Genomic DNA, 25,096 nt, shown 5'->3' with positions numbered 1-25,096 from the left:
ATATTGTGTGGTGTCAAGCAAAAATGAATTTATTTATGTCTTCAAGTATGTACAGCTTTTTTTTGAGAAGGTATCAATCTGACAAGGTCAGGAAACTGCTGGGAAAACAGGTGATATAGCAGGCAAAAGCAATCATACATCTAGCTGTCATTGCAAGCATTAGATTTAAAGACAGAAGTTACAGTGGAAAGCACAAAGAAAACTACTGCATAGGAGATTAAAAAAAATATCTAGGTCATTATTAAAGATCTACCTTATAGACAAATAATCCATTTTCAATTACTCTCTAATGTGCAAAAGTGAAACAATTTTAAAGGGTCATGCCAATGATTTTACATTTAAGGTTCAGTTTATGATGTGTTATACTCAGTCTGCGTAATGTGTTTTGTGAATTTGAAAATATTTTTTTAAAGGTTGAAAGATAACAACCCTGATGATGTAAAGATGCTACTGTGTTGCATTATGGGAAATTTAGCGTCCTCTAATTCTGCAAATAGAAGATTTCTGTTTTGGTTCCCCAAAAGTGTTTATCGTGCCTTTACAGAACTGCTTGGCTTACCATACTGACTGTGTAGTTTTACACGGGGAAACAAGGGACCACATTTATAAAAGCAAGTGTTTTCTTAAGATGACTGTGCCATTTGCACTCAAAAATACACAAAATGACTTATGCAACCCCAGAACTCTTGTAAGGGAGTAAATGATTTATGCAAGAGATGTATTAAAGTATTGTTTTTGACTAAAATAGTGAAAGCACTATATTTTTTGGAAATCCTTGAATCATTTTAGCCTTAATACGTATAAGCATGAGCTAAAAGGCCAGCATCTAATAAATACAATTTTGAAAACCTAAGCCTATTACGGAAACATCAAACAGTTGTGGCTTTTCGGTAATTCACATTCGTCATGTGCCCCCCTAATATTATCACATCAACAGCATTTATCAAACGACAACCATCCACGCAGTAATCTCTTAAAAACCACAAGGCAACAATATGTAAAGCTACAGATTGCATTAGTAGAGGTATGGGATGATTATGATTTTGACTCGTGTTGAGTCCTTCAGCCCTCCTTATGTATGATTTCAATTACTTTCTCTGAACAACATCCACTCTAAACACAGAACACCACTCAGTGGGGATTCAGAGAACATCCGTGTGGTCATGCAGGCTGCTGTGCAGGTGCTAAAGCAATCCCACAAGAACATGACTTCAGTGAACAAGGAAACTTACACAAGTATATGCTAACCTAATTCAGCTTTGGATATTCATTAATCTTTTTACAATCTCTGATATTTAATGTACCGCAACACCGGATTGTAGTGTTTAGCTGTGTTTTGTTGCTAAATTAAACATGTTTTAATCCACATTCATTATTCAAATCACATAATTTACCTGTGAAGGTGAAAGCTTATATAGAATATATCTAGAGTATGCTTTGAATCTAAATGCTTTTCTTCAAAAAAACAGAAACTGCATTTCAAGGCACTCTCACAGGTGTTTTTCTTTTCCACCTGAAGATAAAGTTCAAGTTCATTCAAATCTCTTAAGGATATTTCAAGCGCTTGTGCTGGAAGCATTTCATCGATGAAGAATGAAACCTATCCTTGGACTGAGAGAGAGTAAAGCGACTGGCCTTAGTGACCAGGATGTCAAGTCTTCACAGTGATGGCATGATGGTGGCAAATAAGGTGTTGCATTAAGACACGTAACTGCAGCACCAACCTACAGATTATCTAATGGTAACTGTACAAACACAGGAGCTATTTACAGACTGACGATAATTCATATATACACTCGGCAGCTTATATATATATGAGTGAGATGAGCAACACAAACATCAGCTGTTTAACTGAAAACACAATATGAATGAGAAATACAGTATGTACATTCAATGCACATACAGAAAAAGAAATCTGCACTTTAATGCACGATTCAGCTAATTACAAGTGGACTGCACTCAAGGATTATGCATTGTAATACGGACATGAGGTATGTTGATGCAAAATGACACAAATAACAAAAAGACTAAGGATGAGTATGTACATATGATTACATACGTGCTGGTTATATATATTTACACTATTATGTACAGATTGACTAGAACTACAATGAGATATATTTTTGGTAACGGAGTTGGAAGACACAATGCTACAGAGATTAAAGAGTCCTCGCCTTGGGGTCAGTTGGCTGATATGATGGTGCTGGAATGGAGCTGTGGGTATCCTGAGCTGAGGCCACAGCAGGAAAGGCAAAGACTCCTGGAGGAAGGGGAAAGAAAAACCCAGGCCACTGGCTAATAGAGAGAGGTGAGGGCAAGGCCCTGAATGGAGCAGGAGAGTGATGCTGATAAGAGGGATGTGCCCCCGCCGGCGGGGTGGCGATCATTGTTGACCCAGGGGCATCAGGCCAGGACAGTGGCAGACTACAGGCCTCTGGTCCTGAAGCTGTCCATGGCGATAACTAAAAGGGTTACATAGTTAAAAGCAAATAGTAAACATAGCACTTTTGCATATTAAAACAATAATAGCTACACTAACATGTAGACATGCAGGATACAGTACTGCAATACTAGCATGGCAATAACCTCTAGTAATGTTAACGAATGCCCCAGCATGCATTAGGAAATGAAGTACAATAATCAAGTCAGAGTGCAAGTCATGATAAAATGAAAGCGCATTACTGTATTCTGTAATGAACTCTTCTAATTAATGAGTCCCTACAACATTAAGGCATTTTGAAGTTATAGCCATTAGAGTAGTTTTATACACTTCAGGCCTCATGATCTAAACACTGTATATTTGCAATATCTCTTTTATAGAATAGATAATAACCATAGCACTCACATCTGAAGCCCTAGCAAGCTGTTCACTTGTTTGAAGTGGATCCTGATCCCAAAGCTGGGGTCGAGTTATACTCAAAGAGTTAGTGCGAGGCCGGTGGGTGACAATCAGAACCTCCTGGGCCCAGTCATCCATTAGTCGTTGTAAGTCTTCAGGCAGGTTGCTATCATGGGCACTCGTAGATGTGCTACTGTATGTGCCTGTTTTGTTGTTGCTGTTATTGGCTTGAGCTTGGGCCAATCCTATCACTGGCTGATGTGGAGGAGGTGTGACACCCCCAGGCAGCTGCTGTGACTGATTGGAAGCCCCTGCTGAAGCTCCAGACCCTAAAAAAGACACACACACACACATATAAACACCTGGTTTAATACCCTGATTACAAAATGAAACAAACAACTTGACTTATAGAAAAACAAATTCTTAATGAGACTGTAATTTTACATACTGCTACCACGCTCTTTACCAAGACAAAGTCGCTTCAGTGTCGCCCCTACAGAACAAAAAAAGATTAATGCAAATCGCTGCTTTCATCAGCAGGTTATAATGGTCAATAACGGGGAGTGGTGCAAAACAAAGCTACAGAGCACTGCAAAACAAGGGAATAAAGTCACACTAACAAATGGATAAACAAGGCAATCATTCCCCTTAAATGAGACAATCCGTATAGTTAGCAAATCATGCAGATGACCCATGTTTAAGGCATTACAAAGTGCAGGATATCAAAGTGACAGATAACAAACAGGTAATACAGGGTTAGAAAGAAGCATGACGAGAAAATCTATTGTAGTTTGGGATGCATGAGACATGCAAGAGTCTATTTCCTAGGAATACAAAGTTGATAAGTGCTTATTGCACACAGACAGAGAGCGGAAGAATTAGTGAGACACGTGAAACGTGAGGTAAAACTCAATACTTATAAAAATCCGTTGAATAATAAATAAATAAAAACAGTTTTTAAACATGACTGATAGCTATTGGGTAAAATTCTCAGCTTCTCTTTCAGGGAATTTGTGTAAACTGCTGAATAAAATAAAATCATCTCTGAAATGCAATAATACAATAAAATACCAACTAATAACAATGAGGCAGGGAAAAAAAAGCACATAAAAAACCCTGTGAACTAAAAGGAGTTTTACTGAAAATATGGAAACCAGAAAATATGAAGCTATGCGGGAAGAGAAGAGATACAAACAGATAGATAAAGACACAGGCCCACTGAGAAATCTAGCTCGTGGCTTGCTACTCGATTTATAGGTCACTCTCTCAGATGGTTGAGGGTAATTAGACCAGCCTGTAGAGGAGCATAATCAAGGGGAAAAGACAACAGGGTAAGAAGAATAAACACTCCATTGCCAACATTATTAAACAAAGCAACAACACAAATAATGGTTTTATTAATACTCTTTTATTAATACTGTTGAATCAGGGTGTGTGGTACCTTGCCCCGGTGGCACTTGTGTGCCAGTTCCATCTCCGTGTAGTCCAGCATAAATATTATCAGAAGATAAAGAGCCTTTAAGGGAGCAGGGCTGCTGAGTCTGCACAGGCTCCGAGGTTGAGCTGGGAAGGTGGCTGGTGCATGACCGGGCCCTGCTGTGAGTGGGGAAAGACCCTTTAGCTGGAGACCCATTTAAACTAACTGTGTTGTCACCCGTACCTGCAGCAGCACCTAAAGACACACAAATGCAAGAGGATAACATCGACAAATAGTCTTTCAGTACATATTCTTAACTTTTAGTACTTGGATTTCTGCAAAGCCACTCACTGGATCTGCTAGAGTCACCAGTTTTGGTTGTGACATTTCTAAACTGTTGAACCAGAGGGCTGAGAAGTTTGCCTGGCTTCAGCCTGTGCTTGCTGGACCTCTTTCTACGGCTGGCATGTGGTGCAGCAACTCCCAGGCCAGGAGGAGGAACTTTACCAAGTCTTCGATACAGGAGCTCCACTTCCCCTCGCTGATGGGCCTGCAGCTCAGAGATTTCCTTCAGATGTCTGAGGAAACCCAGGAGAGAAAAATAATAATGACTTACAAGCTAAATGACAAAATATCTTCATATACAAACATGCTGCATGACAGAAAGCAAACCACAAGCGATGCTTACTTCTCCCTGAGTCTCTGTAGTTCTCTCTTTATGTCTGAATCCTCCATCTCGGAGTCATTATCGCTGCTGCCATAGGCAGAGCCGTGCACCCCACCATGCCGGCTCGGTGAGTCAGAGCTCTGCACGCTGCTGCTGCGACCAGAACGACGGAGAAAGGCCACTGCCCTTTTCATGAGGTCACTTCCTCTGCGCTCAGAGCGGGAGTGTTGCAACGGGGTGGCAGGAGTCAGCTTTGCAGGGCTGCTCTCTGCCCCTGAATCTGAGGAGAGGAAGCGAGCGTGGACCGTGACATCCACAGGGACGGATGTCATTGCACGAGGTAAAGAGCCCCGCTTGGCGTTAGAAGGAGGCGTGTCCAGATAGAAATCAGGCGGTGCAGAGTAACGGCTACAACGTGTCCTCTGTGTAATGTCATCTTCAGTGCTCACCACAGAGAAACGGCCAATTGTGGTGGAGGTAGCCATGGCATCAAACTGACCATGGTCCCTAATGTATCCCACAGGGTGCGCCGGTGAGGCAGCGCTGCTCCAGCTCCTTTGCTTCACATCTCGTCTGTTGGCCACTTCAGGGGCAACAGGAGTGATCTGCCAAAAGCACAGAAGAAGAATTCGTATGACATCATGAATGGTGTGAAAGAAGAAAATGGTGCTGAATACACAGCTCTACCTTCACTTTAAATGTGTGAACATACTCTAGAACATACCTTAAATCGACCTCTTGCTCCAGAGCATGAAGCAGAGTGAGGAACGTGTCTTCTTGACAGGGACGCTGGAAGGAAAATATCCACAATACTAAAACTGTAGCACTGCAGGAAGTAACTCGCATCTCATTTTACTTAGGAGATAATGATGCCGATTATGTTGCGATGTTTGACGTACCACACACAGCTGAATCACTCAGTGCGCTCAAACTGTCCATTCTCTCTGGAATTTGAGGCTTATAGAGGGCAGAGGATACAAACTATTACTCGTTGTCCTTTAAAATACTTGATGAGGAACAGCTAAATAATATTTGTCATTCTCTCTTAGATCAGTTTAGCTGTGCTCCTTTTCTTGAACTCCATTAAAACACTAAAATATATTAAACAGTTAAATTAATATTATTTGGATACAGTACAACACAGTACAAAACATACTTACCAGCTGTTCACCTCCTCTGTAGCGTCCCTCCCCTATTGGCCCTGGGGTGCTGTTTCCTGAGCCTCCTGTGGCGCTGTCTGGACCAGGAGGAGACTGGATGTACTCTGTGCCAGACCCTGGTGTCTCTGCAGCGCTGCCTGATGGATACATGGGAGCATACTCCTGGTAGAGCAAATTCCGTAGTTTCTCATCCAGGGTTTTAATGGTGCTGTCCACAAAGCCGCTACGAGCCAGTCTTCCTTCACCATCGGACTCACTGGGGCCTGCACCATGCTGGGATGGTGCTGGACTCTGTGGTAGTGAGGACACTTTGGTCCCTCCAACAGTGGCAAAAGGCTGATGCAGCACCACAGGTTGCTGTGGTCGCTCGCTCCGTGCAGCAGGGGCGTAGGAGACAGCCGGTGCCTCTTTGACTGATCCTGGCTCCTGGAGCGGAAGAGTAAGCGGAGATCCAACCTGTGAAGTGCTCACATCGAGAGAGAGGGGCATGACCAGAGGGCAGCAGGGCACGTCGTCAGCAATAGAAACCGGGCATGTCATATCAGGCAACTTCTGAGATGCATGGATTGGTGAGATGGAGCCGAGAGGGGATCCCTGCGAATCTTCCACAGGGAAAGCAGCATGCGGGGATGATGTTTGTGTTCTGGCTGTCTGGGCTTGCATGCTGTGTTGCATTGAACTGCCTGCTGGCTCCACTGATGGCACTGACTGGAGAGTCGGAGGTGCAGACACAGGAGGTGACAGGGTGGCCAGGAGGAGCGGGTCTGTGTTGGACATTATTGGAGGACTGCAGAATCCGTACACGTCGTAAGAGAAACCTCCACTTCCCCCAGACATTGTGGAAGATGAACCCTCTTCTGCAAAAGGTTTTTAAAAAGGTAGAATCAAAATTACACAGAATTGTGATATTTATTTATTTATTTAAAAAAAGGTCTACTTTATTTATTGTGAAATCAGTTTTTGCCCATCTGAGCTGCAGGATGCCTGTCATTGTACTGCCACAAGGTGGTGCTCTTGCTCCTTGAAGCTGCTGGATATTATTGGAAAATTTGCAGTCACCTCTGGAGGGCTTTGCAGTGGTGCTGTCAGCAGGGTGCATAGTGGCTGAGCTCCCAGGTGACTGCGTAGTTGTCCCGTCAGAGGGGGTCTCCTGACTGGATGTAGGTATCTCCTCTACAGGGCAGATTATGAACCATCTCTTTCCTGTATGAAGAACTGGGAAGAATTAAAAAAAAAAAAAATTATAGTGACGAGGAAAAAGGATTTACCAGACATGCATATGGGTAAATGTTTTTCTAAGAAAAGTGTTATACCATTTTGCTGATAGACTGGTTGAGATCCTCCAGGCTGCTGACTCTACAAAGAAATGTACAGATGAAAGCTAAGTCAGTCTGCTAATTGCTAATTTCAAGCAATGAGTGTATTTGTTTCTTACCTCTCCTACTAATGCTTCAAATGGCTGGACTTGTAAAGGACTGCAACTCAAAGCTGTGTCCCTTTCACCCTCCATGTCTTCATTCAGCATGTCTTCAGCTTTATCCACAATATCCTTCAGCTGGTCAATAAAGATTTCCTTCTCTAACATCAAGATGAAGCCATTCTCTACCTGTAGATATGCAGTTGTTAAGATGTTAAACAATAATGTAAATATTAAGAAATGATTAAACACAAAGTCTAGATTGTACAAGTCTGGATTAACCATGTAAGTAGCGATTTCCTCGGGAGCGTCTCCATCCAGATCAAATTTAAATGTCACCATTTTGTGGTTGTGAGTCTCCAGCTGGCATTCGACCATTTTATCACCAGTGTTGCAAACCTGTGGGAGCAGTGCTTACACTTTACAATCTGAAAAATAAAAGATTTCAAGAAACTGTACATTCTGACACCACGAATGTCACCAAGACTCACATTGAGCATGCTCAGCTTTGGTTTGCTGGTCTTTTCCTGCCTGGAACGGGTGCGGGCAGACTTGCGGTGATGTTTCCTCGGTTTCCCATCTCCCTTTCCCACACTAGCAAAGCTTTCATAGCCATCACTTGTTTCCTTACCAGATGGTATATCAGACTTGAGACTAAAATGAAAAAGAACATTTTAAGACAGTTTAGCAATTCACGGCCAAGTGGAACATTTTCCTCACACAAAATTGTAAAAACTACAGAATCTGAAAAGACATAAAAAAATTTTTTTTTTTAAAAATAACAGATACACACCTGTCAAATTCATAACTGGGTAAAGATATTGGTTTTTCCTGAAGCACCTCCTGAAAATAGAAAAATGGGAGTGTAAGAGGACCTCGATGAAGGACCTCTAATGGATCACTGGGGGACTAAGCCTTACTGTGGTTAATGTATAATGTAATATGGTTAATGTGTGTTGTTACTTCTCAGCATGTTAAACTAAGATTCAGAAGCTGGTGTCATGATGGGACTGATGTAAAGTTTATGTTAATGTGATTTGAAATGAATCCTGCAGTTTGAACGTTCTTTCTGACCAGCAGATACTTTAATACAGTCATGTGAAAAAGAAAGTTTTTACAGAGCTACAGTATGAGCCATCATTTGTGGAAGTAGTAATGATGTGAAGTAACTGGTTTCTGTATCCCTTGCTGAGGTTTGCTGGCATTCATTTATGCACGGCTCTCTTCAGGTCCTGCCACAGCATTTCAGTCAGGTTGAGGTCTGCACTTTGGACCAGTGACACATCTTGTCTCTTTCAGCCATTCTGTTGTAGAATTGCTGCTGCATTTGGGATCAATTTCAGCCAGTCTTGAGCTGTCAGGCATATGGCCTCAAATGTGACTCTAGATTACTTTAATATAATAATGGATTGGATTTATATAGCACTTTAAAAGGCACCCAAAGCGCTTTACAATGCCACTATTCATTCCCGGGGATCGAACCGGCGACTTTCCGGTTACAGATACGCGTCCCAACCCCCTGAGCCACGGTCACCCCAATTAATATACAGTGGAGTCCGTGGTCAACTCAATGAATGCTCTGGTTTTGTAGCTGCAAAACAAGCACAAATAATCACCCTCCTCAACCATGCTTGACACAGCTGCTATGAATTGCACTGATGTGCTGGCGTATTGTAATCTAAACGAACCTAAGCTGTGGAGCCATGTTCTTTCATGAACTTTAACACCTGACATGGTTAATAAAGCCTCTGGAGTCTGAGAAGCGTTTTTTTCCCCCCCACAGTTTCTTGGAGCATCGTACGGTCAGATCTTGGGCTGAATTTTCAGAGACGTTAAAAACTGGTAAGACTGTGGCGTTGAGTTACCCCCACACCTAACTGCCTAAACTTCTGCTTTCACAAGTGCTGATGATCAGTTAATCAAGTTTTCTTTAGAAGCACCTGGCTGGTGTACTTACTTTTTCATGGATCTCCAAAGAGATCTGTGAAGAACTTTCTTTTTCACATGACTTTATTTGTCATTTGTAAAGACAATTTTAATCAAGCACAGGTAAAGCTTATAGAATTTACATAAGTGTATAAACTGGTATTGCTCTCAAATATTCACAGACATTGGATTCATCACTACCTCTGCACAGGGCTCTTGATGAGGGGTGCTGGATGCAGATACCATGTCTGCAGTTTGCTGAGTTGCAGGCAGGCTGGAACACTCGGGTATTGAGACTGTTGTCTGGGTGCCAGGAGGCTGCAGAACTGGAGCTGGGACTGAAGTTGTGACAGAAGCTGGAGCGGGAACAGGAGCTGCAGACTGAACTGGTGCTGGCAGGGTGTTTGGGCCTGAAACCAAGCCTGGGACTGACATTTCGGGTTTGGATGAAAGTATGCTCACAGAGGAGACTTCTGTTTGCTCCAAAATGGGACCTGATGCTGATACTAGTGGTTGAGCTGGGGCTGAGACTGCAGCTTGAATTGCTGTTGGAACTTGTATTGGGATTGAAGTGGGGGATTTAAGAAGGGTTGTGGTTTGAGGCATAGCTGCGGCCTGAGCTGATACTGGGACTTGAAGTTGGTTTTGTGCTCCCACCACAGCCAGAATTTGTGCTGGAGGTTGAGTATCAACATTAGCTGGGATTGGGATTGACGCTGGGGCTGGGACTGGGGCTGAAATTGTAGAAGCTCCTGCTAAGTCAAGGCCAGCTCCACTAGTTTCTGAATCTGTTCCCCTTCCCCAGAGAGAAGTCTGAACAGTAGGCAAAACTGAGTGAACCGCACCCAAATGCTGAAAGTCTCCCAGAGTGCCATGCGGAGTGAGTGACTGTATCTGAAAGAAAACAAGCACATTTAAAGAATTGTTCATCAGTTAGTTCAAGTACTCTGTGTCTTTGAGTCGCTAAACCCATGCCCAGCAAGCATCACACCCATTCCACCTTAGCATTACAGATTTCCTATGATCCAACCAACCATTACAGTGAGAACTGAGTGAAATATTCACCTGGACAGGCTGCTCAGCCAGACCGTGCTCAGGATTGGGGGCAGGGTATGGGGTGGGTTGTACCTGAGAGAGAGGTAAGGGATGGGTGGAATGGAAACTTAGGTTTGGTTGAGATGTGGAGGGGCTGCCCTGCTGCTGTGGCACTGCTGAGGACACGGCCATGGCAAAAAATGGGAGGGGGAATGCCACACTGGCTACATGCTGAGGTGTGGACAGAGGAGTGCCAAGAGTAGACATAGATGGCATGGCAGAATGAGGAATCAGAGGCAGAGAGGGACGGTGGGGTGAACGTGAGTAATAGGTGCTAGACATAGTGGATTCACTGCTGCTGTAGACAGATGGCAGAGGAGCTGGGGAGACGGGGGAAGGCTTGTGGCCCCCTGTTTGAATAACTGCATATGGTGAGGAAAACTGGGAAAGAAAAAGGGAAAATGATATAAAATGAACAAAGATAACCAATAGAAATAACATTCACACAGGCCCCTTATTTATTACTCTACCCTGCCACCTATTATAACATTTTATAGGAAGATTTGTTGTTGTCTTCTCTATGCTAACACAACACACCTGCATGCTGATCTGCAGGGGTAGAAGTGGGGAAGGAGCACTGGAGACTAACTGTGGAAAACTGGTAGCGGTGTCAGGATGACTCAGGTGGGAAGCAGGCTGCTCTGCAGATAACAGCTAAGGAAGGAAATGACATGTTTGGGGTTTTGTCTTTCTTCTTTTCTTTTTTTACTTATTTAGTTTTTTTTACAGTATGAATCTGAAACTGAGAATTCAAACTAATAATTAAACAGTTTAACAGCTTCACTTTATTACAAGTGAGCTGCAGGGCGGGCAGACTTGTGATTCAGTTATTCTGCATGCTGCTCTACCTTTGGCAGGATAGCAGCTGGTTGGAGATGGTACTACAGTGAGGAGAGATAAATGTGAAGGAGACACAAACCACATGAACAGCTATTCACATCACACACATAAACACAGATATACAGTACAGTGCACATTGGCTATTAAAGGGAAAATCAGATACACTTTTCACCCACCTCACACACAGCACTAGACCTACTTGACCAGCACCACTAAATCAAATGGCAGATTAACTTCCATTATATTGCATGTTTCAGTTTATGATTTAAAAGTTGAAATTGTATTTTTTATATTGCATGTCAAATGACGAGACCCTGCGAGTCAAGCACGCTAGGACAGGCAGCTGGGTGGGCTCCAATGAGCGACTTTCAAACCGTCGCTTCATAATTCAGATTTTTGGGTCTCACTACAGATGTTGCCAGGGTATTTTAGAGTCAGATGTATGCAGTACCTGCTCCTGGTTGGGCTGGGCAGTGTTCTGTGTCTGTAGAGTTGGGCCTGCAGCTGGAAAGCACTGTCTGCTCTGGTTAGCAGCAGTGGCTGGCGTAGCTGGAGCAGGAGCTGTCTGTCAGAAACACATAATGGGAGACCTTCTTTAGGGATAGTAGAACTGTATAATATGTGTTTGTATTTAATACAACAAATGTGGCTCACACTTTAGTTTGTCAAAGCATTTGTGGTCACTTGCAAGAAAATGGAGAGGGGTGTTTTTTAGCAGCTGGAATTGTTCATCAAGGGCAGTTAAAATGGAAACGGGAAGCGGCAGCATTTATCTATCATTGCCCATCCAACATGTTAAGAGAAGCACTTTGAGCGAGTAATTCAGCACTTAATGTTGATTAAGCAGGAGCAAAAACAGGCTGCTAACATACTGGGCAGGGGAGAGAGGCAACTTGCAGGATCAGGAAAGATACAGCAGGCTGCTGCTATGGCATTTCAGGCTATGCAAAGTCTTCTTCTCTAACCCACCAGAGAATTGGCTCTGTCTTTGCTGTGATGTGATGATAACTGCAGGTTCCTAACCACATTTGGAGAACAGTAGAACGGAGCATCCAGGCTCTGGCTCTTGTCTTTATGCTCACGTACTGAAGAACAACAAACCCCAGTTTGGTTGTGTAGTGGATGATTAACACCTCTATCAGAGAGGGTGGGGGAGCTGGTCCTGCGACTGACAATGTGATGGAGACAGTAGTTGAGGAGCGTGAGATCTCCACCTTCATACAAACTCCGTGGGAACACATTTTGTGAAGGTGGAGAAAGATGTGAAGGAGAAGCTGCCACGACGGGCTGACAATTTGATGATGTGGTAGTGGGCAGAGAGGGAGGAGACCTTGGCTGATGAAGAGATGTGGGCGAGCTTGGCTTGGAGACTGGAGCAAACTGGGTGGATGTGGTGTCAGTGCGTTTGTGTGTGTGTCCCAGTGATCCACCTCCTTTTGTCCTGTCCTTGCAGAGGAGAGACATGCAAGCTTTGCAGTGATGGTGAGGCCCTGGGCTGCGTGAGACACATGGAGGCAGCTCTGCAGGAGGTTGTAAATTAAGGGGAAGGTGAGGTGAATCGAAATGACTTGCTGAGTCATGATGAGAGTGTTGATGGGGGAGCAAGAAAGGCGATAACAATGATGGCTTCTGGGCAGAGTTAGCATACAGGCAGTTTGTATCGTGCACTCGACTCTCTGTGCTATTTGCCGGAGACACTTCCTGTAACGGACACAAGCAGGGGAGTGGAGTTGTCTTAGTTAGCGATTGCATCCTACACTGTACCATCTCAACCATTGAGGCGCTGCCACGCCTAAGACACATAGTACTTTCAGTGATGAGCAGGTTCTCATGGCAAACAAAGGGATCACTGTAGTGACGCTGATGACGTATCATTCCGAAAAAGAAAATAACATTTTCGTTATTTCAGAAAAATATCATTAAGGATATCAGAAAGAGAAAATGAAAATAACATGAAATGCTTTTACTCACTGTTTGACACTGATAAGGCCCCTGGTGCAGTTGTGATGCAGGTTGTTGAAAGGTCCCAGGGTGCAGCTGGCCTGCGGTTTGCTGGTACGCTCCTTGGTGTAACTGCACGGACTGTGCAGTGGACTGCTGGTAAGGCCCCTGGTGCAGCTGAGGGTCAGTCTGTGCAGGAGGACTGTAGATAATCTGAGTTGTGGTAACAGGTTCTTGAAGCGTTGGGTAGGGGCCATTCTGCTGATTGTTTAGCTCATCTAATTGCATGGTGGAGCTCACTCCGCTGTCAGCTGTAATAAGAGAGCATGTAAAAGATTATGATTCACCGTGATGCTTTTTGTCCATATGCAGGAAGGACAGACACTCAAAAAGAGAGATGGGGTGTGGGAGACAGTGGAGTAAGAATCTTAATAAAATTCAAATGCTAAATGATGTCACGTAATTTGGCATCGCTCAGACACTGCAGCAGCCATATGTCTGATTCTCGCTTAGGTTCACTGAAACTATTTTAGCAACAGTCTGTGTCGTGTGTTTTAACCAGTGTTTGATTTTGTTGACCAAGATGCACAAGGAGAAAAACTATCATGACATGTGTTGATACTTTTGTCAGCACATTTCATATGAGCGAGATGAAGACGTTCTGGAAATACGAGATCCAAACAGAGCTAATTACGTTGTGTAGATAGGTAGGATCCAATCAGAAGTAATCTCCTTGTGCAGTAAGGTTAGATACACACATTTAATCTGAAAAACACGCAGGGAGGGCAGGCTCAGCTATGCTTTCTCACGATAACACAACAAAATATCTCTTAGCAGGAAAAGCAGCAGCATTTCATATTTGATGTCATGGAAAATAAAATGCTTTGTAAACCACGTGGAGCAACTCTCACTGGTAAAAACATGACAAACTTTTACACTTTATATTTTAGTGAACTGAATCACTTCAGATTTAGTTTGTGATGCTCTTGCGATATTGAATCAACTAAAACTAAAAGAGCTTAGATGTTTAAATTCTTAATAAAAATTAAAACTGGTCAAAATTGGCTCTTAAAATCAACACTGGTTTTAACTTCAGGTTTCGTGTTAATGCACACATTCACATAATATTCTAATTCCAGTTTCTTACATGTGGTAGATGTGCCAGCGGGGACGGTGCAGATCAGAGTCTGCTGCTCTGACTCTTGGTCTTCATAATCTGTAGTAGCTAATGCAGCTCCCTGTGGCATCCCTGTACTGGGAACCTGCAGGAGGTTCTGCTGAGTTTTCTTCACGGGTGTCTCGTTGTTTCCATTTGGTGAGACAGTCCGCTCCCTCCTCCATTTGATTAGAGCTACACGATCTCTGATGGACTTCCCAACGATCTTCACATCACAATCCAGAAAGAAACCTGAATCCACCTATGGAGGCACAGGCAAGATACTCACTGCAGCTCAGAACTACCCATCCTGCATTAACAGAAGTTTGCATGAAGAGCGAAAGGTCAAGTGATCAGTTGCCCTAGTTCAGGAGCGTCAAACTCACTTTTTACACCAAGGGCATGTAAAGACTTTTAACTAAACAATTAATAATTACTGTTATGTAATATAAATGCCCAGATGGAGCTCTTTACCAACAGGAAAAACTCTAAAATTGATTAAAATACAATTGAAAATCGAAAATATATGCCCTCCTTTTCCCAAAGCTCTCTAGTGGGCCCGACTGTCTTTGCCAAGCTGATTCTTTCCCCCGTGCCTTATGTTTGACACCCCTGCTCTAGTGTCTATGTAGACATAGTCCTGTGGTATCTGAAGCACTTCGCAGTACTGCAAACCAGTAACGCACTCCTTACATCAGACCTACATCAGAAGATGTGTTCCAGTGTAATGACTTCCATAACATTATTAGACACTTTGTATATCATTATGCTGATAGCCCAACTACCTCATAACAGGAAATAACAGAAACTGAATTGAAATAGCAAACCACAAAAAAAACAAAACAAACAAAACTACTTTTGTTATGGTTAGAGTTTAAATTCATTTCCCCTCTATCAGTCCATAAACCTAATCTCACTGACTGGCTGTAGGAAGAAGCCAGAGTACCCAGACACAGGGAGAACATACAAACTCTAGACAGAAAGGCTCCGGCCAGGTGATGGATTCAAACCCAGGTGTTTGTTGCGAGGCAACATTTTAACAGACACCAATAAGAAACATGAACTGGCAAAGCACTGAGAAACAGTGCTTTTTGAAAATAAATTTCCTTACCATTTCTTGGGCAACAACTTCTGGGACCTCATGCACCAAATCAAAGGTAAACTCAATGGCACCAGTGTCTTTGTATTTTCCCTTCAGTTTTTTAGGATCTTCGACCCACAGCTTTAGAGCGATGGATGCTTTTTTCCCATCATCTTCTTCATTGAGCTCCACCCTCACACCCGTGTCCTCTGCAAAGAAGGCGTGATTCAGGAGGTCCTTGATGGAGTACCTGCAAGAAATACACAAACACTACAGACCTGCACTACATGTCACTGGCACAGTAAAACACAGAGGAGCACAAACTATGTCAGAGTCAAATAGTGGTATTGACGTCTCTTTGCAGGAGGAGAAACAAAACAACGCAGTGCTAATATAAGAGTCAATCTCTACCCACACGTCATAAGCCAGAGATAGAGGTTCTGGTCCAATTACCTTTCTTCCCATCTGTGACAGATGCACTCCCCGATTATTTCCTTAATTTCTGGGTCGCGGACTTTGCTGTAGCTGGCAGGTTTCACCCCCTAAAAAAATGTAATCCATGTCTTAGCTTACCAAATGACAGGTTTTAAACAGAAGTACTTGGAGAAATAACAGAAGAAACTTCTGTCTGCATTGTATAAAATCATTAAATACAGAGTCTGTTAAACACATTGTCTTTCAGACATATGGGCCCTGGGAATAAAGGTTTTCAAAAGAAATAGGAGAGTTCTCATCTGCCAAATTAAAAGTGTCAGCATTAGCTACATTAGATAGATACTGTTGTCTATTATAACAGTAATTTAAGTAAATTAGTCTGAGGTTTGCCCATGCTCTCAGGGTCCTGTGTTCCAAGCGCTGCAGGACCAGCTAGATGCTTTATTTTTTTCTTCCAAGTTTGACCTGGAACACCACAAGAATACAACAGTGCATCTGTGCAGGCAAAAAACTCCAACAAAATAAGCAAACCTACATGTAAATTTGACTGTCTTTTGATCACTGCAAATGTGCAGAACAAATCTGATATTGTGGCAGGCTTATAATAAACCCTTCATTCTAAATAAGAACCAAAAAATTGAGATATAGCTTGGCTTTGTTGTAATCATAGATTGAAAGTTATTATAGCAGTGGCAGGATTTGAACGTGAACTCACGCTGGTCACTTTGCGGTAGATCTGAGCAGCATTTTGACATTCAGAGTAGGGATATTCAGATGTTGCCATCTCCAGCATACACATCCCAAAGGCGTAGACATCCACGGCCTCGTCATAGTGCTCCTCATACATCTCTGGAGCCATGAACTCTGGAGTGCCTGGAAAATTAATGCAAGAGAAGATGATAAATTGCAAACTTACTGATGGTTTAATTGAACTCCAGTGGCATCAACAGCAGAAACTGATCAGGCCTGATAAATCGTGAAGAATTTTCTAAACATGACAGTAAAATATAGCAACTTTAAGGTGGTCAAAAAGCTAATAATAAGCCCAAACAGTCTCGGTAACTCTACACCAAGTAGGGTTAATGTTTTTTTAAAAGTGGCCAATGATTCAAAACACTCATTGTGTCACAGCTGGTCGGATCCAGTGACACATAGATGTTGAGCTTTTAATGTAATTCTACACTTCACAGAATTTTTTGTTTTGTTACATAAAAAACATAACAGGCACAAAATCCCACACTTAGAAGGAACAAGTTCCCTTATTTTGGTTATGCAGTACACAGATTTACTGTTTTCGTTTACTCCCACCGTGATCGTCAGTGTCATTTTTGGTACTGAACAGCAACAAATAACCCGCTGACACATTTTAGTGTGGGATTGGTGAGTGCAGAGAAATATTTTGCCAAAGATAAAAACAGAGCCAAGAATTAAAAGCAAAACTAGAGCGAATGTTTGACTTTGATGCATCAGGTAAAATAATCTCGACCCCTAACGGTGTCTAACAGTGTCTGCACTGCGTTTAGTTTCTTTCTGCACTGTGAAACTTCCTAAATCATTAAAACAGCATTTTTTCCAACTGCATGGTAACTAACCAATAACACTTTTAGCAAAAGAGGCTCTCTTTAGAGTCGCCAGGCCCAGGTCTCCGATTTTGACAGAGCCCGTAGGACCAGTGATGAAGATGTTGTCACACTTAAGGTCTCTGTGGATGATCGGAGGAGTTCTAGTGTGGAGGAAGTGGAGGCCTTTGAGAATTTGTCTGCACCAGCTTCTAAGAACTTTAGGCTTCATGACCTTAAAGCGCTTCAGATACCTGTTGGAAGATAAAAAATGTATATATTATTGTGGTGATAGAGAATTTCCAGTTGACAACAAGTAAAAACTGGCTTTTCAAACATGCTGAATGATAGTTGCTGAAATCACATTTAGAGATCTATCCCCAAGTAACCTCTGCATTTATAAAATATATCCAGTTAGCTGTTCTTCTCTTGCTAATTGTTATTGCCTTCTCTAATGATTGTTCTTTTCTCAAACCAATTTCCTAATTGTGACTGCCTGAAAATCTTTTTCTATTCTGTCCTACCCTCTATTTGGTATTCATTTATTTTGCTAATTACACTTTATGAAGAAAATCCACCCCCTTATTCACATAAATATATCTTTCAGCTTTTGGTTGGATTTCAGCCGTAGATTGACTAAAATTATGCCATTCAACAGCTTTGGGGAGCAAATTAAAATATAGCAAAAAAGACAAACAAAGGTTATGACAGGAAATATTTTTCTTTTGCCGCTCACGTTTTTAGTGTTCCTGAGGTCATCAGCTCTGTCACCAGAACAATACACTTTTTCCCTTTGACGGGTGATTCCCAGAAGTCATAAAATCGCACAATGTTGGGATGCTGGAGAGCCTTTAGCATTTCTGCTTCCTCTTTGAATCTCTGTCTCTCTGCTTTGGACAGTTTCCGTTCCTGGAGAAATGAAGAAAGAAAATGTTTTTTTTTACTATTATTTATGCATCTACTTCTATAGAGTATAAAGAAACAGTATTAGTCTCTCTGTCTCTCTGTGTTTCTCTACCCACCTCATTTCTTTATATTTTGCTTCCAACAAGCCAGACTTCTATCTTTTCAAAGTGGTCTCAAATAATAGTTCTCCACGTTTTCTGAGGGATTTTCAACCCAGTCCTTTTTTCATAGGAATGTTTGCTTGTTTGTTTGTTAAGCCATGTAACACTGACCTATGAAGCATTTAATCATAAAAAGGCAACTCAGGGGACTAACTGGTAATGGGTCTACACATAGAAGACAGCTTAGCAAAAAAACAATTTTAACTCGTATCTTTAGGCACTTTACTAGCAGCCTGGGACTGAAATACCTATTTTGGGCCCATTTCTTTAGTCAAATCTACAAAATAACTAACTAAAAAGATTGCCAAAGGTAACACAGTTTGACAGACAAAAAATAGTATCTTTTCTATTAGGTGAAAACTTTGCGTATCTCAGCATGTTGTGCAGTGTTTTCTTTACTTTACTTCACTGACAAGTGGAGAATAAAAGAAGTTGCAGGTCTCAAAACCTATCTGCAACAGATGAACAATGTCTGAAAGTCCTGTCTTTAAGAAATGGGGAAAAAAGGCAGCAAAGACCTGACACAGGCCCTGAGAGATGCATGTTCATTTGATTCATGGACTGTTCACAGATTCCTGAGCAAAAATGGCCTAAGTGGAAGGCCAGGAAATGGAGAGGAGAGGCCAGGAGAAAAGGCTGAGGTATGCCAAATTACACAAGAACTGATGAATGATGATGAGGAAGGAGAGCCATCTGTGAAACACAGTGGAGGCTCTGTTATGGTTTGGGGCTGCGTTTCAGCCAGTGGGGTTGGCGATCCTGTCAAAACTGATGGAATTTCTGTACCATCAGATTTTCTCCACCATGCAATATCACCTGGAATGCATCTGATTAGAAACAGCTTTAGTTTCAACATGACAACTATTTCTTTGAAAGCAAACACATATATAGAAATGCATATATTGAAGCAGTGTGGGATCGTGTTGACAGAGAACAGAACAAAAGGCAGAAACATCCAAAGAAGAGCTTTGAATGTCCTTCAAGAAGCCTGGAGAACTATACCTGAAGACTGCTTAAAGAAAATACAAGAACACTTGCCTAATATAGTTCAGACAGTGCGGCAGAATAAAGGTGAACATACCAAACACTGACTTTCAAGCTCATTAGTTTTGTACAGCCTCTGTGTTTGCCTTCTATAATGTATTTCCACTTCTGTTTGCACATGTTTCAATAAGTCGCTGCACCTGTTTCTCATTTAGGACAGATATGCATTCTTCTCAGTTAGAGATGGTAATGGAACAAATATGATTCCTTTGAATATTCCCATTGCTTTATGATGGGACTCTGCTGCCTGTGGCTCATGTTTATAGTGAAAGCAGCTTTGGCATTTTGAGTGGGTATACATGGGGGTCTGAACCAATTACTCTTTTTATTACCACTGTGTAGAAAACACAAAGCACTACAGCATTCGTGAAATCACATTTTCAAAAGACAGATGAGTAGAAGTCTTGTTTAATCTGTTGCTGTGATACAGAGACAGACACATCTGTCATGGCAGATAAACGTGAGCTTTAATCACATTTTTAATCATAAATGTCAAACATGCCTCTGGTAAATAATGGAACAAAAAAAAATTCCATTAAGACTTTATAACAGCGAGCTAGGATTTCTTTTTATTTTCCTTTCAATCACAAAGCCACAAAGCATAATGGAAATCCTTGATTTAGGAATTAAATTGCACAAATTTTGAATTCTACGTCTTTACTTATACAAGCCTGAGTGGGTTTGTGTATAATGGATCAATATTTTGTCCCCTTTCTTCCCTGAACTGTTGTATAAATAGTAAAACAGCTGACAGCAAACACCCTCCGCATTTCAGTTTCTCTCTTGTCAGCACAACACATCCAACTCAAAGACTATGACAACGCCAAAAACTGCATGACCTCCAGGGTTTCTTTAGAGCCGTCTCCATAGACACGTTTCAGCAGAAACCATTCGGGTGCAGTTGATGTTTCAAAGGCCAAGGGGTCCACAATAACCTGATGTACATTTCATGCTATTGATTATCGACAAATACCTGAGAATCAGATTTCCTGCAAAGCTCATAGTGATCTATACAGTGCTCAGTGTGAGGTGTCTTATATTACATGCAACACTGTGAAGGATACAGATCCGACTTTCTTTCATAACTCTGATTCTTATGGTGTACAAATATATTACAGTTTGCCTCATCCCCATATCTTCATTGTCCTTTTTTAAAAGCAATTTTCATACAAATTATTAGAAGACGCTTTGAGGGATAAGATCTCAGCAGGGTGTGGCACCAGGATTGCCTTTACTGAGACATAATTGTGCACAATGAAAAACTAAATAATAAATAATATTAGAAATAAAATATAATGTTGTGGACACAAATCTGGAAATAATATAAACATACAGAACTCTTGGTTTACTGTGTATCAAATACTTCGTATACTATAAGCTGTCCTTAGATGAACCCAGCCTTTCCCGTTTCTACTCTCATGGTGCAGAAGGCTGCATCAGCAAGACTCACTCTCCAGACACATCTGTGTGGTAACAGCACAAGGGTATAAATCACTGTTTGATATTTATTACTAAGCCATCAGACAAAATGTACAACTGTGAGACACTTCTCAGTGTGGTAAAGTGCTTTGGCATTTTACTAAATTGTGTTAGGCGATTTGCTAATTTTGGCTAAACAACTCAGTCAGCAAACGTTTGATCGCATTTTTGCAGGCAAGTAAGTAGCAAAACTGGCAGCCTGGTTTGCTCAACACCAGGAAAAAAGCTCCACTTCAAATACAATTCATTTCTAATTCATTTCTGATTTCTATGAGCATCTATCTTTTCTGCTGTCTCATTCTTAGTTCTACCTCCGTACGCACACAGTGTACAAACCACACAGGGCATCTGAGTTACAGCAGCTTTTTTTGTGAGTGAGCTACACAGACAGAGACACTCCGAAGGGCAAGGCCTCATCTCGAGGGACAGAATGGTTGAATCATCACTAGATCTCCCCTAAGAACCTGCTCAGACACCACGCAGATGCAAACACACAGGCATAATGCACAAATACACTTACTGTAGAGCTCATCAAACGTGACACACATTCAAAAAGCACACTCTGCTGTGAAATCCAGTTAATTATGTGTTTAAGTGCTTAAAAATATGCCCAGTGGTTGGATTCTCTTCTAACAGACAAGAATGAGCACTGAAGATATGGATAGGTGTACTGTTGAGGATCAGAAAACCAAATGCAATAAAGTAATAAAGTTAATCTTAAACAGTAGTGACGCATTGTGGTACAGCCTTGGACAATTGCCGTTCTCACTATTCAAATGAGATGAAGACATGCTGAATGGGCCACATCAGAACTTCATTTTCATCTACTGAATGCAAATAGAAGCACAATGTAACTACCACTTAATTCTATGAACCTTACAGAGCTAGGCTGTGATTTTTTCATTAGGGAGAAATTCAGTGATTTGTTGGGCCAGACTTGCTGAGATGCCTTCCTACACTTTCTGCAAGAGTATGAGGTGAAATGTTTTTCATCTTATATGAAATAATTGTAATTATGATCAGTTAAAGCACACGAAAGGTTTCTAAGATTACGATGAGATGGTGACTCATCATTTTGTGCACTGGCCCCAACGTCTAAGTCCGCGTGTAACGTGAAAGCCAATTCAGTGACTAAGCATACACCAAGAAGTAGTAGCTATTTAAGTTTAATGAAAAAGATCTGCTGGGAAAAACAAAGACGCTTCTGCTTGTGTTTTGATGCAGAATGTCTTAATACTTAATTTTAAAAATTCTATTCTTATGCCTGCTCATAAATCTGCAGACTGAAAAAGCTTAGCACAATTTGAGCCCTTAAAGGGCAGCCACTGTCTACAGGTCTGTCTGCAGACTAATCTGTATATCACATGGGCAGCATCTAAACTAATCATTAGATTACCACATACACAGATTAGCGATACAGCAAGCTGTCACTCATATGAAACACTGCATCACCCCTTGCTAAAATATAGCCTATAAGCAAATCTGACTAATTAAAGTGCCATTTCAGTTCATCTGCTGACATGGCTGAGTAGGTACAGATGAAATTCAATTCACTTAAGAGTCAATAATGTGCGCAGGGGACAAGGAGGATGCAGATTTCCTTTATATGACATCTTTGTAATCTACTGAATCGGAAATGTGCTGTTACTTCAACTTGGTTTGGAAATAGCAACATCTAGGCTAAGAATTATAAAAATAAAAGCTTGTAAACTGATTGCTGAATTTTAAAAAAGTGAAAAAGTGAAGTTTCTTGTAATACATATATATGTGTGCGTGTGTTCACACATAAATCCTGTCATGTGTATTGTAAATGCTTGTAACTTCAGCTTGTTTAATCAATCCCAGCTATATACAGAACCATGGCTGTGACCTGGCTGAGCTAATGAGGGAAAGAACCAAAGGCAACAATGTAACACAGCATCCACTGACCCTGCCTGAGAGTTTGGTACATGACTGGCATGTATATGGGTATTTATGTGTAATATAAAGATCTTTATTATTGTCTTGCTTTTTATTTTTAACCTTCAAATGAGCGAATGAAAAACAATCAATGATGCTGTAGAGCTCTTGTAGTCAGCTAATTTGTGTTGGCTGATTGATGTTGGACCTCAGTGATTAGCGAACCCACCTGAAGCTCACACCAGGCCACTTCGACCCAGGTGTCGGTGTCGAGACCTTTATAGACAGTTTTGAAAGACCCTCTCCCCAGCTCGATGTCAAACTTGAGGAAGCGCCCTCCGGGCGAGGTGGCCACAGCCTTCATTCCGGGCTCCTCTTCGTTTTCGTCACTTCCTGCTTTACCTGTGACATCGGAGGGCACGACCTCTGCCTTGGGCTCGCTTTCGCTCCTGCCTCCCTTCTCCTCGTCCGCGTTCACGCTCTCTGTGGCCAGGTCTTTCAGGCCCACCTGGCTCTCCGTGCTCGAGGTCTCCTGGAGGCGGGTCGCGTGCAGAACCCGCGCCCGACTCCTGTCAACGATGGTTCGCAGGTCGATGTTGAGTGCCGGGCTGCTGTTGGCGAACTCCGGTGTGTCCACCGGCGGCTCTTCGGAGTCTGACAACCACTGGCTCCGCCGAATAAACCTGTGGCGGACCGGCACCTGGTAGTCTGTGGAGGGGTATGAGCTGGGGTCACTTGCTCCACGCAGGGCTGTGTTTTGTATGTTGACATTGTGGTCTGTACCATTCTCATACACAGGCCTGCAAGCATTTGCATTAATGTCCGAGTCCAGATTAGGTGCTGAGGAAAACGTGGATCCCAGTGGCGGATCTTTGCTTGAATCCACCGAATCCATCCCGGTTACGCTGTTAAACACTCACCGGCGACATTGTTTCTGGAGGATGATGAGCCGCTCTCTCGTAGCGGTGGAAGAGTTCGCTGCTTACCTGCAACACTCCAACACGGTGACGCAGTTCGCCAGTTTAGGGTGTATGGCCTTGGGTTTTTTGTTTGTTCGGGACACAAAACATCCCCCAAAAAATGTCCAGCGGGGAGGATGTTTGCTCCTTGCCACCTCACGCCCCGGTGGTCCACCTTGCTGCAGTACAGCACAGAGCAAGGCGACCTAAGCCTGGTGTCGCTGTCAGTTTAACCTATGAGCTCACGAAATCCGTTTCGACCACATTGCATAAGATCCTGCGCCTACTATAAAACTGTGATTTGTTCCGCAGACAAATAGCTGTTCTATAGGCCTACAGTGGACAGGCGGGGATGTTTAGACCGTGGCACGCACCGGCTCCTCCAAAGACACATCACGGGACAAGCAAGTGCGCGTCAGTCATCGAGACGGACTCCGGTGGATGCAAATATACAGCAGGTGTTCCGGGTGAAAGTGTGAATCAGCTCCGAGAAGTGTGACCTCAGCATAATTCCATCTATCCTCACACTCCGCATATACTTTTTCCTCTCCTGCGTCGTCCTGAAGCCGAGTGCAGGATGGACACAAGCGCTTATCAGATTATGCTCACTGCGGCACAGCTTGCCTCACGTCGTCGGAGCACACAGCTCTCAGCGCATCTGTCGTTCCAGATGATAATGCTGTTTTCTTCTTCAATTTCATCTCTTTCAGGTTTGGGGAAACTAGAACATTTCACGGCACAACCCACGCCCCTAGCAACAGCACGTATCCAATAACTCGGCACGCTTTTAGGCGGCACCTTTACCCTCCCCGGACACAGGCTGTGTGGTCCACACCGCTGTCCGCCCTCATCGTGACGCGCTAAGCCTCCAATGGGAAGATGACTGAAAGCCTACCAACCAAGAGGCACGCTGTGGGTTACCGGATAACACGCACCGGACCCTGTCTTAACAGTAGACTCATCCGGATGGATGACGTGCAGACAGACCGACACATGAGAACATCTGGTGTATTTCTCGAAGAGCTATCATAGGTTTTAGTCCCCTTAGACATTTTATTTGTGCTTACAGGATTTATTAAACAGGGTTAAACGGGGTCTTTGTATCCATATCGTAA

General features: G+C 42.6%; 1 protein-coding gene across 9 annotated transcripts; it reads right to left on the bottom strand.

Annotated features, from left to right (window-relative positions):
* Positions 1 to 12: 12 nt before the first annotated feature.
* wnk2 (WNK lysine deficient protein kinase 2) lies at positions 13 to 25,096 on the bottom strand. Of its 9 annotated transcripts, none has more exons than XM_013912972.1 (30): positions 23,252 to 25,096; positions 18,270 to 18,442; positions 17,567 to 17,787; positions 16,690 to 16,847; positions 15,993 to 16,081; positions 15,570 to 15,789; positions 14,450 to 14,720; positions 13,333 to 13,613; positions 12,331 to 13,221; positions 11,813 to 11,926; positions 11,370 to 11,402; positions 11,059 to 11,175; positions 10,492 to 10,902; positions 9,628 to 10,320; positions 8,294 to 8,343; positions 7,992 to 8,154; positions 7,783 to 7,899; positions 7,519 to 7,689; positions 7,397 to 7,439; positions 7,143 to 7,298; positions 6,084 to 6,940; positions 5,823 to 5,880; positions 5,648 to 5,712; positions 4,945 to 5,528; positions 4,608 to 4,834; positions 4,281 to 4,511; positions 4,035 to 4,133; positions 3,288 to 3,332; positions 2,846 to 3,168; positions 13 to 2,462 (listed from the first exon to the last, which is right to left on the bottom strand). In XM_013912972.1, exons 1-30 carry the CDS (start codon positions 23,915 to 23,917, stop codon positions 2,160 to 2,162), a joined length of 7,830 nt encoding a protein of 2,609 aa, XP_013768426.1. In that variant the 5' UTR covers positions 23,918 to 25,096; the 3' UTR covers positions 13 to 2,159. The 9 variants fall into 9 exon arrangements, with proteins under 9 accessions (XP_013768426.1, XP_005741551.1, XP_013768428.1 ...); XM_005741494.1 differs by having other exon boundaries at positions 12,331 to 13,062; XM_013912974.1 differs by lacking the exon at positions 4,035 to 4,133.

The sequence above is a fragment of the Pundamilia nyererei genome, unplaced genomic scaffold (assembly GCF_000239375.1).
Source record: "Pundamilia nyererei isolate P.nyererei 1_Seehausen unplaced genomic scaffold, PunNye1.0 scaffold00110, whole genome shotgun sequence".
Classification (NCBI taxonomy): Eukaryota; Metazoa; Chordata; class Actinopteri; order Cichliformes; family Cichlidae; genus Pundamilia; species Pundamilia nyererei.
This window is presented reverse-complemented; position numbering and strand designations above follow the sequence as displayed.

Bases quoted from the DNA above. Each gene is read 5' to 3' on its own strand.
- wnk2 (XM_013912972.1), bottom strand. From the start codon at position 23,917: ATGGATTCGGTGGATTCAAGCAAAGATCCGCCACTGGGATCCACGTTT. The intron at 17,788-18,269 runs GTGAGCGGCAAA...ATCTTCCAACAG, and splicing joins ACCTCAGGAACACTAAAAAC to GTATCTGAAGCGCTTTAAGG. The intron at 3,169-3,287 runs GTATGTAAAATT...TGTCTTTTTTAG, and splicing joins TGGTAAAGAGCGTGGTAGCA to GGTCTGGAGCTTCAGCAGGG.